The sequence below is a fragment of the Thunnus albacares genome, chromosome 18, assembly GCF_914725855.1.
Source record: "Thunnus albacares chromosome 18, fThuAlb1.1, whole genome shotgun sequence".
In the NCBI taxonomy this organism is placed as follows: domain Eukaryota; kingdom Metazoa; phylum Chordata; class Actinopteri; order Scombriformes; family Scombridae; genus Thunnus; species Thunnus albacares.
The window spans coordinates 7,493,038-7,507,956 of record NC_058123.1 but is presented as its reverse complement, the minus strand read 5'-3'; the positions used below and the strand labels follow the sequence as shown (position 1 = coordinate 7,507,956).

The window sequence follows — 14,919 nt, the reverse complement described above, 5'->3', positions numbered from 1 at the left end:
AAGGGTGAAAAAAAAAAATGACTGTGGAGACACGATTTACCAGGACTGCAAGGGCATTTTCATGATTTACGAGTATTTTTTAATGCAACAACCTTAATGTAAAAACGTCCCTCATGTCCCATTTTCTACAACATTTTAACTAAAATATCGTTGGAGGATTTATGGGAATCTTTAGTCGACTTGTTTGACAGATGGCTCTAAGCATAAACATCCATCTGTGAAATGAGTCTGTATGATATCGAACCCACCTCATTCATACGTCACCTCTCCTAGCGCCCTTCCCGACATAACTGCAACCGTTATTATTTTAATTTGCACACTTGTTCTCTTCCAGGAGGGAAACCTGAAGCGCTACCCTACGCCGTACCCGGACGAGCTGAAGAACATGGTGAAAACAGCCCAGTCGGTGGCTCACAGGCTGAAGGAGGACGAGTCGAGCGACGAATCCGGGAAAGAAGCAAAACCGATTGAGGGGAACCACATCGGCGTGCAGGACGTGGGCGTTAAGGTCAGCTTCAGCCAAGACAGATATTTACTTAGAAAGAAATGTGCACTTTCATTTCTCGTCTATTTTTGTTAACCTCGGTTTAGTTCCCCCTAAACACACTACATATTCTACGTGCAAGGGAAGGAACTGTTTTATGTTATAAAAAAACACGTATAGTGTGTTTATTCGATTACAGATATACGTTTAACAATCATAATTTTCATCATTCGGGTACTTTTAAAACCCTTCTACCACACTTCAGCCCTCTGCCACCCCTCCAGAAATCAACTTCCACTTTCAGGATCAATCAACCAACGCAGGGCGCCGCCTGTTTTGGTTTCTGATAGACTGATCGAGTGCCACCCTTTCACCAGAGCACATAGCAAACCGATCGCTGACGCGGGTGGCTACTGTCAACAGATAACGTCGCCCGAATGCGAGTAGACGCAGGCGTTCAGTTACGCGACTGCGTGTATTCCCGTTTATTCCCGTTATCTCGTCCCAGCGCTGGTTAGAAGTTAAACAGTTGCTGTCAGGAGGCTGGTCCTTTCTGTAATGTCAACACTTAACACAAATAACACACACACACACACACACACACACACACAAAACTTGCAGCATCCAGATCTGTCTGTACTCACATCTTGCCTGCAGATAGATAAATCTGTTTGTTGCTTGAGTTTGAGAGCCGTCTGTTTATCTTCCACCGCGCAGGAGTAAGTAAGCACACATTTGTCGTCACACATCACACCGTCAGCCGCCACAGGAAGTAAACAAATTGCATCACTTTTTTTTTTTTTTTTTTTTTTAATGCATTAAATATTTTCAAATTAATCACAAAAATGGAACACGTTCATTTTGACAGCACTAATAAACAACCGACCGCTTGGACTGTTTTTGAGCAGGTGATCGAGGCCCCTTGTCCCAACGGCACGGCGTCAGACATGGAGCCCCAAGTATCATTCGCCCAAAGCGTCTCCGCACCGGAATCGAAAGACACTTCAGAGTCTTACAGCTCTCAGAGAGTCCCGCTCAAATCTTCAGAGGCCTCTATGATGAACCATGAGGACACACTGGAGGTACTTTTTATCTAATTATTAGATTTCTCTCAATCTCACAAACATGTAATTAAGTAAATATATTATGAAGCTGAAGGAAAACTTCTGTCTTTGCAGGATTCTGAGGAGCTATCAGACGAAGAAGAGATGAAAATCGCGGAGATGAGACCGCCTCTTATCGAAATCTCCATCAACCAGCCTAAAGTAGTGACTTTAAGTAAGGACAAAAAAGGTAATATTAGGAAAAAAATCATGTCTGCATCATAAATTTTGGAACTGATAAGTGTCTACATACGGTACACTAACGATGATATTTCTGATTAACAGATGACGGGAAAGACGCGGACTCTTTGCTCGATGACACGGTGGCCAACAGCAACCAGAACAACAGTAACTGTTCGTCACCGTCACGCATGTCCGACTCTGTGTCTCTGACCACAGACAGCAGTCAGGACAACTCTCTGTGCACCCCCGAGAGAGAGGCGAAGATGCCTTTCCTGCCGAAAAGCCGGTGAGTATCGTTCTTCAACATGTTAACAGACAGTACAAGTTTTCATCTTACTGCAAAATCTGATGCATGTGTTTCTCCTCCTTTTGTTCTTTTGTTTTAGGCAAGAAGATGAGAACATGAACCAGCCTAAAGACACCACCCCTCTCCTCCATAATGGTAACGGCTCTGAAACGTCCCTTCAGGCCCTTTTGAGAACCCAGCAGACCCCGCCGGAGAAACTGGGTGATTACGACCTGTCTATGGAGGCCAGACTAGCGTTCATTGAGAAGGGAATAAACAACGGCATGGGAGACACCTACACCAAGTGGGACCAGATCAATATGAACGTGTCCAAGCTGCCGACCGACAACATGATTCAGCTGGATGAGTTTGACAAAACCAAGAACGGCTCGGTAGCCCAGGAGGACTTAGACGGCAAGCAGGGTTTTAGCAACGACAACATGGACCATTTACAGAATGGAAACCAGCAGGTCATCGACTACTCTCATCGCTTGGCTTTTGACGCGGAGACATCTGCTGTGCATGTGGCTTCGACAGGCGTGACAGCCAGCAGTGACATGTCTCTGTCTCGTAGCACAGAGGAACTGTCTCCGGAGAAAAGGTGCCATCCCCCACAGGTGATGAAGTCCCAGAGTGTCAGCAACATAGAGACAGGGGGCATGAAGCTGTACTCCTTTGATGGTGACAGCGACTCCCATGACGCAGCGGTTGTCTGCAGGATGGCGGGAGCCGGCCCCGGGCCGGGAGCTCAGGGCCAGAGCATAGTCAGGAGCAAATCAGCCTCCTTACTCAATGACCAGACTCTCCAGGTTTACCCTAGCTCTTCTGCATCTTCCTCAGACCTGCTCTCTTCCTCTAAGCCTCCCGCCAGCACCAGCAGATATCAAATCTCCTCCAGCATGGCCATGGGCATCCCTCCCCCTCAGTACAACGTACAGTACACGAGCAGTGCCATGCCTAAAGAGGGGCTCTGGGCCCAGAGGACGCCCATGCCTCCAGAACACCAAGGCTACCTCCCTCCTCCTCCTCCCCACTCATTAGCCAACACCAATTTCTCCAACCGTAATCAGGCACCTCCTTACATGCAGCCCCAGCAGCGAGGGCCTCCCATGGGTCCCAAACCCTCTGGGGACATGTGGGCGAAGGAGAGACTTCATAATACCGGCGGCCAGCCTAGAAGCAGCACTCTGCAGAGGCAAAGCAGCACCTCCTCCACAGCCTCCATGAGCGACCCGAGGCGCATGCAGATGCCCGAGGGCGAGTACATGACGTACAGGGACATACACACCCTCGCCAGGGGTCCGCTGGCAATGAGCCAAGCCATGCAGAGGCCTCTCTCGGCTCGCACTTACAGCATCGACGTACCGGGAGCTTCCAGGCCTCACAGCGCCAGGCCCCAGCCCCACGAGCTTCCAGAGAGGACCATGTCTGTCAGTGACTTCAATTACCAGCACAGCAGCCCCAGCAAGAGACCCAACGCCAGGGTGAAGTCTGAGCATTCGCTCCTGGACGGGCCCGGACAGATGGGAGGAGGAGGAGGAGGAGTGGGAGGAGGAAGGGTGCCATCTGACTGGAGAGACCAGGTGATGCGGCATATTGAGGCCAAGAAAATGGAAAAGGTAAAAAGTACTAATATGTTGAAATATATTACCAGTTGCCAAAGTGACACATCATCTTAACTTATTTATATTATGATATTATTATATTTTAAGGATGGAGCTGATGTTTAGCCTTTTATAGTCCTCATGATCTAACCTATGACCAATAGAAAGGGCTGTGCGATATGACCAAAATCTCATATCCTGATATAGATCAATAGTTTCTGGTCCGTGTCAGAGAGCAGAGCAGAGGAGAAAAGCAGCGTGACTATAAACGACAGCAAAACGCAGTAGAGGCTGTCACTAAAATTCACAGGGAGGGGGAAAAAAAAAAAACCCCTGCCTGGTTCACACGTTTTTTTTATGTCCGTTTGCGGTGTCTGGAATTAAAATGAAGTGAGACATCTCTGCCCCAAAACGAAAACCGGGAAGTGCGCTGTTGTGCTTCCATTTGTTGCCTTTACACTTTTAGTTTCACTCTTTTCCGTGTGAAAGATGGGACAAAAATATCGCTGTAAAGAGTGTGATTTGTGACACAGCAAAATAAAAGACATATCACACAATCGTCATATCACACAGCCCTACCGGTAGATCACACTCATGGGATGAACAGGTTAAATATGTACAACCTTACAGGCCAGCCTAACCGTATAATACAGTTTTCACTACTTTTTTACCATAGAATGAGTTTGTATGAAAACAGTTGTGTGTTCTTTGAATTGTCTTTCTTGAAAGAGATGTTGTATTCTTGGGTTGGCGACTGAAGTCTCGCCACACTAGACACCACTAGAACCATTCCTCTTTATTGTGGAGTCGACCGTTTACAGAATCCTACTAACCCAGCTGTATGTAAATATTTCTGATTCACTGCATGTTTGTCTGTTTATGCTGTAAAACCCTCTTTTTTTTTGTTGTTGTCTTTTTATATGTCATCACTCATTGGGTGGATTGCATGGCCACCCGCTGTGACATGTCTTGTCCGGGGTGCCGGTTTATTATTCCATGTCGTCCCTTCTGTTCAGAACGCGCTGTCTCGCTCCTATAATTCCAATAACGCTCCGCTGAGCTGGTCTCACTACAGCAGCTGTAGGGATATGCATGCCAGCCAAGGGTCTCTGGTCTTTAGCGCCAGAGACGGACAGCCCTACAGAGCTCTGGGCTTCTGCGTGAGTACTGTGAAACTTAGTAGTAGTTAGCCCCACCCCCCCACCCCCTTACGCCTCGCAGCTCATACTAAGCCAGGTGCTTCCAGCTCTTGTATAGTTTCACATCCTTTTAGAAGATAAGGAAATGTCTGCTTTCCTTCTCTCCTAGATGTTGAAGTGATCACTGACCCTCAGAAACCATCTTTCACTTGTACTTTTACAGACAAATGAAAGTCTCTCCCTACGTCTGATTTCTCACAACCACAAACCCTTTTCTAGTATGTCTTCTCAGAAGAAAGAAAACTATGGATTCTGTGTGTGTTTAGTGTAGCTCCTCCTCTATTTAATGCAGTTAGACTTGTTTAAAAGGGGCCTACTTATATTTGTACCATCATCAAATTGATTTAGAGGCTTCACTCCCTCCACGGTAGAATCAGAGGACAAACGAACGCAACAGAAAGCTGGATGAACTGATCAGTACTGCGACAGAGCTAATTTAGAAGTTATTCAAAATCTGCTGACACTACTTCCTCATAAAGCTCCGAGGCTGTGTGTGTGGCTACGTCCCCTTCAACTAATGAATGGAGAAAATAATGTTTCTGTCTTGTTACTGAGCTATGAGAGGCATGTATTCCTAGCAACACATTGACAGCTGACAACAGAAAAATTGCTTTTTTTTTAGGTCAGTCTCTTCATTAAGAAAGCCTGCTCGTCATTTATGTCCAATCCGATGTGTGATATGAATATAATATATGGTACAAAAACGCCCCCTTTTAAACCCACTAAGTTCTTTAACATCATAATCATTATATCTGTGCGTTATCCCTCCAACCCGCCACACCTTAATCATCCTGTCGTTATAATACACATCTCAGCAATCATGATTTTTCTTAACGGCTCCTCGAATACTTATTTTCATTTTCATCATCATCTTCACTCCCAACTTTCGATCGCTTCAGAATCACCTCACGACTTCTCGCTTTGTGTGTGTGGGGATGAGAACTGTGTTTGTTTAAAGGTAAGTGTGTGTCTGAGTGACCTAGAAAGTGGGTATTAGATCTATCTGTAGAAGAAAAATAGATTTTATTTTCTAAAGATGTCTGAGAGTGGTGTGTAATCCCCTTCCCTACTTAACCTTTTTTTAAGATTTAGTTTTATCATCAAGAGGATAATATTTAGAATTACATGGTGCTTAGCGTCTGAATAGAAACTAAGCAGGTTAAGATGAACCTTTATTAATCTCCGGAGGGGAAAAATCAGGTGTCATAAGCAGCGACAGCAATGAGAATGAAACACAGGAGAGATGCAGGTAAGAGTCAAGAACAAAACCGAGATAATAAGAATAAAATTATAAATAAAGATAAAATAAAACACTGAGCTGCTGGCCTTAGGTAGGTCTTAAAGTTCTCATATTTAGGGGGGGTCGAGCCTTGGTTGCGGAGGTCCGATGGCTACTGGCACAAAGGATTGGCCGAGGTGCTTTTGTGGCGTGCAGAGGAAGGATGAGTCTGCGGCTGAACGTGCTCCTCGTCTTCGCTAGGTCATCACAGAAGGGATGGGAGGGGTTCTTCAGGGATAGCGTCCAGCTTCCTCCTCATCCTCCCCTCCCTCCCTCCCTCCCTCCCCTCCGCAACCACCTCCAGATTAGCTCAGAGCTAGCCTTCTTCACCAGCTTGTTCAGCTCAGTGTTTTATCATTTTAACCAGATGTGTCCCCTTCCCGTCTTCTAAATCAACACCCCCGCTGCCTAATGTCATTACTAAGACATGAGAAATGTTCGTGTCAGTAGCTAATTGTCTGTCTTGTCCATTATCGCTTGTTGTAAATCAGTGAGTGCGGTTTGAGCACAGAGTTAATAATCACCACTTTCTTCCTTTTCAGGATGATATGTTTGGACCCCAAGGGCAGCAGAGCTACACCATGGACCCCCACAGAAAAGTAGGTTTAATACATAAGACATGACGGCAGACTTTTAGCTGCAGAGCAAAAATGCGGTCGTCTAATTTTAACTATGTTCCAGTGAAATTACTCGGATTTGCTTTGTGCCGCGATGCAACAGAGCTTGCTTTTAAGTAAAGAACAAGAATAAACAGTGTTTGTGTTTTTTGGTTTTTTTTTTTTTTTTGTCTCCAAGGTGCCTTTGATGAACGGACAGATGGGCCCTTCTGTTCGTCCTCCTCAGATGAGCCAGGCGCCCATGGCACGCCACCCATCCAGAGAGCAGCTCATTGATTACTTGATGCTCAAAGTTTCCCATCAGTCCCAGGGGCCCCCGCGCATCCCGCAGGACACACTGCAGCAAGAGGTGTGAAGGATGGTGTTTGTGCAAATTAGTCGCAGAAACGCTGAGTCGCTTAAAAAATGTATTTTGATTTTGAGGATATTCTTTATTGGCTCGGCTGATTTAAGGAATAGTTCCACATTTTGGGGGAAAAATACACTTTCTTGAGATTTATATCAGAAGATTAAGAAGGTTATGTTAGTTTAGCACCTCTAAAGCTCACTTAATAAGAAGTTGTATCTCATTTTGTAATCCGTACAAGAACTACGTACTGCCTCCATCCAAGAAATGGTGCACATCACCATTTTTTACACTTTGGTTTTTGTATATATATAACGTTACATGTCGATTAATGAGATTAAGAGGTGTTGGTAGGCAGATTTTTTTTCCCTTTGGACAGAGCCAGGCTAGCTGTTTCCCTTTATTTCCAGTCTTTATGCTAAGCTAAGCTAACCAGCAGACAGATATGAAACCGAATCTATCTTCTCGTGTAACCCTCAGAAAGAAAGTGAAAAAGCAAATTTCCCAAAATGTTGAACTATCATAGGCCATAAGAGACTGATCTTCCCCAGAAATGTGAGTCATTTTATTTTATAAACAACATAATTTATTTAAATTATAAATTTCGTGAGAATTCAAGAAACGCCCGGTCCCCAGCTTCCTGTTGTGGTTTTTTTTTTTTTTTTTTTTTTAACACTTGCATAGAAAAATGATATAAGAAAGAGAGAGTGACTGACTGTAAATAAAGGACTCATGAAATGATGTGGGTGTGTTTCAGATCCGTGTGAAAGTGGAGAAGAATCCAGAGCTGGGTTTCAGTATATCAGGAGGAGTAGGAGGCCGGGGAAACCCCTTTCGTCCAGATGACAATGTAAATTCACCTTTTTTTTTGTTGTTGTTGTTGTACTTATAGGACACCTCAATTTCCATAAATATATTTTTCACAGAAATGTAGTCATTTTTCTGCACGTCCAGTATAACTTAGTGGCTCTTAATATATGTAATTAATGCAGTATTTTCCATTTCAGGGTATATTTGTGACACGGGTTCAACCTGAAGGACCGGCTTCCAAGATTCTTCAGCCTGGAGATAAAATCATCCAGGTATTCTGCTGTTTGTACAAATATCACGCTCTTCTCAAACCTTTTGTAATTATTCTTCAAGGTTTTTTTTCACCATGTTGACCCAAATTTCCAACTTTTTTTTTTTTTTCAGGCAAACGGATACAACTTTGTGAATATCGATCACGGGAACGCGGTGTCCCTCCTGAAGACATTTCCGAGCACTGTGGATATGATTATCATAAGAGAAATGCAAGCATAGACTCAACTGAAACTGACCTCTTTTAAACATTTTTCCGGGAGGGTGGCACAAGAGGAGAGAACAGAGAAAAAAAATTTTATGTTGTTGACTCTCATATTTTTATACACAGAAGAGACTGATCTGTTCATACCTGTCGGGACTATTTATAGTAGAGATATTCAGAGCCTTGATAAAATGGGAAAACCACTGAATGTAGTGGATCTTAAGCGAGACGGTGGCAAACATCTGCAAGTACGAGTCCTCAAAAAGGCCATCACTGTGGTATATATATTTTTATACAAAAGAAGCTGAAGATATGACTTGCTCTGATGCAAATAATTACTGTGGTCTCTGTACAGATCATCTTTTATGTTTCTTTCTGCTTCTTTTTTTTTTTTTTTTTTTCTTAAGTCCGAAACTCATTTTACCCCCCAAATCATGAGTTTTATCTCTGCTAATGGACATGAACTGAATCTGACCACTAGGAGGGCTAGCAGGGCTCCCTCTCTTCTGTCATCCAGTTTGCCTTTTCTTTCTTTTCCTTTTTTTTTTTTTTTTTTTTTTTTGTAAATTTTAAGATGTTGAAACCATTTTCCGGTCTGCCGTGCGATCTTATATGGAGGACAGTGTTACGTGCTTTTCAAGTGGAGACGAATGTAGATCAAGGTGGTGTTTTGATTTTTGTTTTGTTCTTTTGGGAGAGATTTTTTTTTTTTTTTTTTCCTCTTCTTTTGCAAAATCGAAGAGTTTACAAGAGGAAATCATCCACCCGCCCCTCCCCCCCCCCCCCCCCCTCCCCCCCTCTCTCCTTTTGCTTCCATAAACCTGTGAACACCCTCCAGCTCATCTGCTCGGCATATCACATAACCAAGCCACTCACCTGTGCTGTGTAGAAGAAAAAAAAATTCACAATATAAATGGATCACAACTTCACAGATGTTGGGAGAAATTGCAGTCTGCGTGTGCGAGACTGGGAAAACAGGATGGAAATTCAAACATCGTTGGGGGGGGGGGGGAAATACGAGAGGAGAGATGTGTGTATTTTACTCGGCCTTAATCTGTTCGGGGGGAAGATTTTTAGTTCAACCAGAGGGGAAAGATGTGGCGGTTATGCTAGTTAACCAAAGCAAGTGTGGGGATTGTGGACAGAAGGCAAAAGCAGGAGATAACGTAAGAATATCTGAACAGGTCAACATTTCACTCGTTTTTGTTTGTTTTGTTTGTTTGGTTGTTTTTTTTTTAAGGGCTTCATCTTTTAAGGCAGTAATCGATGAAACGAGTGTCGCAAGGGGTTTCAACGTCTAGCAGTTTTTATGTTTTACATGGGAGAAGACCACAGTTTGCCTTTTTTGTGTCTGTAAAAAATATTTTACTCGTGCTTTTTACTCATCACTTCAAAGCAGTGTTTCGATCTTTTTTTTTTTTTTTCTTCTTCTCTTTCTTCTTCTTTGCTGTACAGAGAGTAGAGTCGGGAGAAGCAAGTTGTCAAGTGCCATAGACCTTGAACTGTTTGAATAGGGGAGGACCTTTTGACCCCAGCACCCAAGCAATATTCACATAGTCACAACACTTCTGAGTACATTTGCAGCATAACGGCTTAAAAGCAATATTTTAAAGCCTTTATTTTACATTCAGAAACATCGGATAGCATTTTTAAAAACAACACAACCTTTTAGTAATCCCTGATGATTTTACATGATTTTTATATTGTAAAAAGATTTTTTTTTTTTTTTTTTTTTGTAATGAAATCGCACAGGAAATATATACAGTAGTGCTAAAAGAAGAAAAAAAAAATCCTCTGCATTGTTTGTAAAAGTGAATGTTTGTGTCACTTTGCCCAAATGCTTTTTACTGGCTTATGACTTGAGTCTGTTGCTTAGGATACCACAACTCCTGATGTTCATTTGTGCAAAAATAATCAACTTACACTGATGGTAAAAGAAAAAAACAAACCTAATACAGTCAAAAGCTGCATCTCATCATTGTGTCAGAAGGAAAAAAAAAAAAAAGTCTTTTTTTAAAGGTGATGTCGTGTCCACTCGGTGTGATTTAAATTTTTTACGTGTACCCGTCAGTTGCATGAAATCAGCCTGTTAATATTCATTCACTGGTAGATAATTATTCAGTGAGACGTGTTTCCGATAGAAAACGGAAATGATAGAATTCACCTAAAAGTAACGGCCCCCGTAAATTCCAGCAGTACAATTTGTGACCACTGAATTGTTTTGTACAAATATATAATTACGTTTTATCTCACGGTGTTTCAACAAATTGCATTCCCTCGACTTTTTAACGCAGTAGATGATGTCATCCGCTGTACTCTTCCTGTATGTAATTAAGTTTGAAACCTATTTTATTCTTGTGGCACTGTCAGATCGAAATAAAAACACAGTGGTAATTAACAAATTTTATCCCTTTAAAAAAATATTAGAAGTTATTTTAAAGGTAGCTGTACCTGTAATTTTTAAAACTGAAGCTAAAAAATGCTTTAAATTGAGTCTTATTCGTAGCCAAATGATGATATAATGTGCATTTCCCCTTAAATTTTTCACACCACGTATTGTATTTTACACAGATGAAATTGTTGTTTATATTGTTTTTGAATTTTGTTGGTGATTTCTGTCGACTTTCTTAAGAGTAGGAGGGGGGGGGGGGGGGACAAAAAAAATTCATGGGTAACGGTCACTTTATATTCATGGCAAAAAACGTAGTCTGACATCGTAGACAATCTAGGGAGATAACATGTCGTCACATTCTCTTCATTCATGTCGGTCTGTTTCTTATGCTCCCGTATTGTTCTTATTTATTTAGCAGTCTTCTGTGGATTTTAGACCTTACTAATCAAATTGTAAATACTCTAAAAAAAAAAAAAATTAAAAAAATTTTTAAAAAAATCGAGAAAAGAATTAATAATGGCATTAGTGACTTGAGATTGTACAACCAGCAATAAATTGCAATGCAGAGGCGCACCTGTTTTAATGTATAGCTAGTATTTCTAAGGTTTCTCAAGGAAACGGCCACAGTGAGATGATGATGATTGATATGCATTTATCCAACATTCCAGATTTTGTATATAATTACCTGTTTCTGAAGTAACCTGTGGAAAATAAACTAATGCTCTTTAACAATGATTCTTTTGTCTTCATTTCATCTGTGTTTATATTGAGTCGATGATACCGAAACTAGAATTACTTTTCTTTTACTACCAGTGTAGTAAATGTATAAAACAGTGCATACAGTGCAACTGGACTGTGTGTGTGCTTCATCAGTTAATATGCAGTCATTAAATTAGCACCAATAATACCACAATCCAAAGTTTAATTTTCTTTCTGGTAAATAGATAAAAAACTAATAACTCAATACTGTGCAAAAAGTTTTAGAGATTTTAGATGTTTACAATCTTATCCATGATGTAGTACCATCAGAGAGGTGTTTGATCGGTCCCGAATTTATTCTGCACCATGACAACAACCCCAAACATACAACCAGAGTCAAAAATAACTTTTGATTGACAAGAAGAACAAGGAGTCCTGCATCTGAGACGCCTAAATCCACAAAACTGGCAACTTCTCAAAGATGTTTGGAACAACCCGACCTGTCAAGTACCTTGAAAAACTGTGTGCAGGTGTACTGAGGAGAACTGCTGCATGCTCACACCGAGTACTGATTTCATTCGGGTTTCTTCTGTCTACTGAACATCATATTATGTTAATTGATAAATAAAAACAACTCATGGCATTATATTTAAAAAGTGTCCTCATTTTACTTTTAGAGCCCAAACCTTTTGCACAGTACTGTATATAAAAATATAAACAAACTTGAAGAATTACAGGTTTACTGTAGTTGTGCAATTCCATAAGGAGTCCAAAAACCACAAAATAATACCTTTAGTTCACCACAATGCAAAAGCTTTGTGTTTACAGTTGGTTGTTGCAAGACATACAGTTACAGTTACAGTTATTGTGAGGAGCCTGCTGAGGTTTTGGACCAGACAATAACACAGCAAGTGTGTGTGTGTGTGTAAACCAGTTGCCAGTTTAAGAGTGTTGAAGGCCTTTTACACACTCAGCAAGCAACATGCTGATGTTTTAGATTGTTTCCTTCGTCAAGGCCTGAGTGTGAGATAAATTGCCACCACTGCAGACGTTTTAAATATCAGTACCAACATGGCCTCTGCTCTGGCGCCACCCTCAGGCCATTCATACACTTAACATGTTAGCCTAGTGGTTTGTTCATCTGTTGACATATAATGACCATTCCCTCCTCACACACATGGCTGCCAGCATGTAATAGATTTTTTTTGTGTGTGTACACAATATCATGCAAACACAGTACTGCACTTTGTAAGATAATGATAAGCAGGTAGCAGCATTATCCTTATGAATGTGTTATAAATCATATATAGGAACATGTAAAGTAGATTTCTAATATCTGTATCACCTTTGATTGATTCCTTCATGGATTCGTGTTGCTAGAAAAGTGTTAAGTGTGTACTGACAGATTGTGAGGAGGCTGCTGAGGTTTTGGACCAGACAATAACACAGCAAGTGTGTGTGTGTGTGTGTGTAAACCAGTTGCCAGTTTAAGAGTGTTGAAGGCCTTTTACACACTCAGCAAGCAACATGCTGATGTTTTAGATTGTTTCCTTCGTCAAGCTGCCACTGTTTTCTCCCAAAGCAGTTAGTTTTATTTCAAATGTTGCACAAACTTAATTAACTTTAATTGAGTTTAGTAAACTGATGGTAGACTAGAATAGTTAAAGCTCAGAGAAGTTGGACAAGGCCTGAGTGTGAGATAAATTGCCACCACTGCAGACGTTTTAAATATCAGTACCAACATGGCCTCTGCTCTGGCGCCACCCTCAGGCCATTCATACACTTAACATGTTAGCCTAATGGTTTGTTCATCTGTTGACATATAATGACCATTCCCTCCTCACACACATGACTGCCAGCATGTAATAGATTTTTTTTTGTGTGTGTACACAATATCATGCAAACACAGTACTGCACTTTGTAAGATAATGATAAGCATGTAAAGTAGATTTCTAATATCTGTATCACCTTTGATTGATTCCTTCATGGATTCGTGTTGCTAGAAAAGTGTTAAGTGTGTACTGACAGATTGTGAGGAGGCTGCTGAGGTTTTGGAACAGACAATAACACAGCAAGTGTGTGTGTGTGAACCAGTTGCCAGTTTAAGAGTGTTGAAGGCCTTTTAAATATCAGTACCAACATGGCCTCTGCTCTGGCGCCACCCTCAGGCCATTCATACACTTAACATGTTAGCCTAGTGGTTTGTTCATCTGTTGACATATAATGACCATTCCCTCCTCACACACATGGCTGCCAGCATGTAATAGATTTTTTTTGTGTGTGTACACAATATCATGCAAACACAGTACTGCACTTTGTAAGATAATGATAAGCAGGTAGCAGCTTATGAATGTGTTATAAATCATATATAGGAACATGTAAAGTAGATTTCTAATATCTGTGTCACCTTTGATTGATTCCTTCATGGATTCGTGTTGCTAGAAAAGTGTTAAGTGTGTACTGACAGATTGTGAGGAGGCTGCTGAGGTTTTGGAACAGACAATAACACAGCAAGTGTGTGTGTGTGTGTGTGTGTGTGTGTGTGTGTAAACCAGTTGCCAGTTTAAGAGTGTTGAAGGCCTTTTACACACTCAGCAAGCAACATGCTGATGTTTTAGATTGTTTCCTTCGTCAAGCTGCCACTGTTTTCTCCCAAAGCAGTTAGTTTTATTTCAAATGTTGCACAAACTTAATTAACTTTAATTGAGTTTAGTAAACTGATGGTAGACTAGAATAGTTAAAGCTGAGAGAAGTTGGACAAGGCCTGAGTGTGAGATAAATTGCCACCACTGCAGACGTTTTAAATATCAGTACCAACATGGCCTCTGCTCTGGCGCCACCCTCAGGCCATTCATACACTTATATATATATAATATATAATGACCATTCCCTCCTCACACACATGGCTGCCAGCATGTAATAGATTTTTTTTTGTGTGTGTACACAATATCATGCAAACACAGTACTGCACTTTGTAAGATAATGATAAGCATGTAAAGTAGATTTCTAATATCTGTATCACCTTTGATTGATTCCTTCATGGATTCGTGTTGCTAGAAAAGTGTTAAGTGTGTACTGACAGATTGTGAGGAGGCTGCTGAGGTTTTGGACCAGACAATAACACAGCAAGTATGTGTGTGTGTGTATGTGAACCAGTTGCCAGTTTAAGAGTGTTGAAGGCCTTTTAAATATTAGTACCAACATGGCCTCTGCTCTGGCGCCACCCTCAGGCCATTCATACACTTAACATGTTAGCCTAGTGGTTTGTTCATCTATTGACATATAATGACCATTCCCTCCTCACATGACTGCCAGCATGTAATAGATTTTTTTTTGTGTGTGTACACAATATCATGCAAACACAGTACTGCACTTTGTAAGATAATGATAAGCAGGTAGCAGCTTATGAATGTGTTATAAATCATATATAGGAACATGTAAA

General features: G+C 41.4%; 1 protein-coding gene across 2 annotated transcripts in view; it reads left to right on the top strand.

Moving 5' to 3' along the window:
- erbin (erbb2 interacting protein) overlaps nucleotides 1-11,507 on the top strand; it is a 58,464-nt gene extending 46,957 nt beyond the window's left edge. Inside the window, exons 17-27 of one of the 2 annotated variants that reach the window (XM_044333316.1) lie at nucleotides 335-508; nucleotides 1,393-1,566; nucleotides 1,663-1,777; nucleotides 1,873-2,056; nucleotides 2,157-3,675; nucleotides 4,677-4,820; nucleotides 6,681-6,737; nucleotides 6,934-7,104; nucleotides 7,859-7,951; nucleotides 8,109-8,183; nucleotides 8,296-11,507. In XM_044333316.1, coding sequence (XP_044189251.1) covers nucleotides 335-508; nucleotides 1,393-1,566; nucleotides 1,663-1,777; nucleotides 1,873-2,056; nucleotides 2,157-3,675; nucleotides 4,677-4,820; nucleotides 6,681-6,737; nucleotides 6,934-7,104; nucleotides 7,859-7,951; nucleotides 8,109-8,183; nucleotides 8,296-8,403 — 2,814 coding nt within the window. In that variant the 3' untranslated portion in view covers nucleotides 8,404-11,507. The remainder of the gene's footprint in view (nucleotides 1-334; nucleotides 509-1,392; nucleotides 1,567-1,662; nucleotides 1,778-1,872; nucleotides 2,057-2,156; nucleotides 3,676-4,676; nucleotides 4,821-6,680; nucleotides 6,738-6,933; nucleotides 7,105-7,858; nucleotides 7,952-8,108; nucleotides 8,184-8,295) is intronic. The other variant, XM_044333317.1, reaches the window with a different exon arrangement.
- Nucleotides 11,508-14,919: the final 3,412 nt, after the last annotated feature.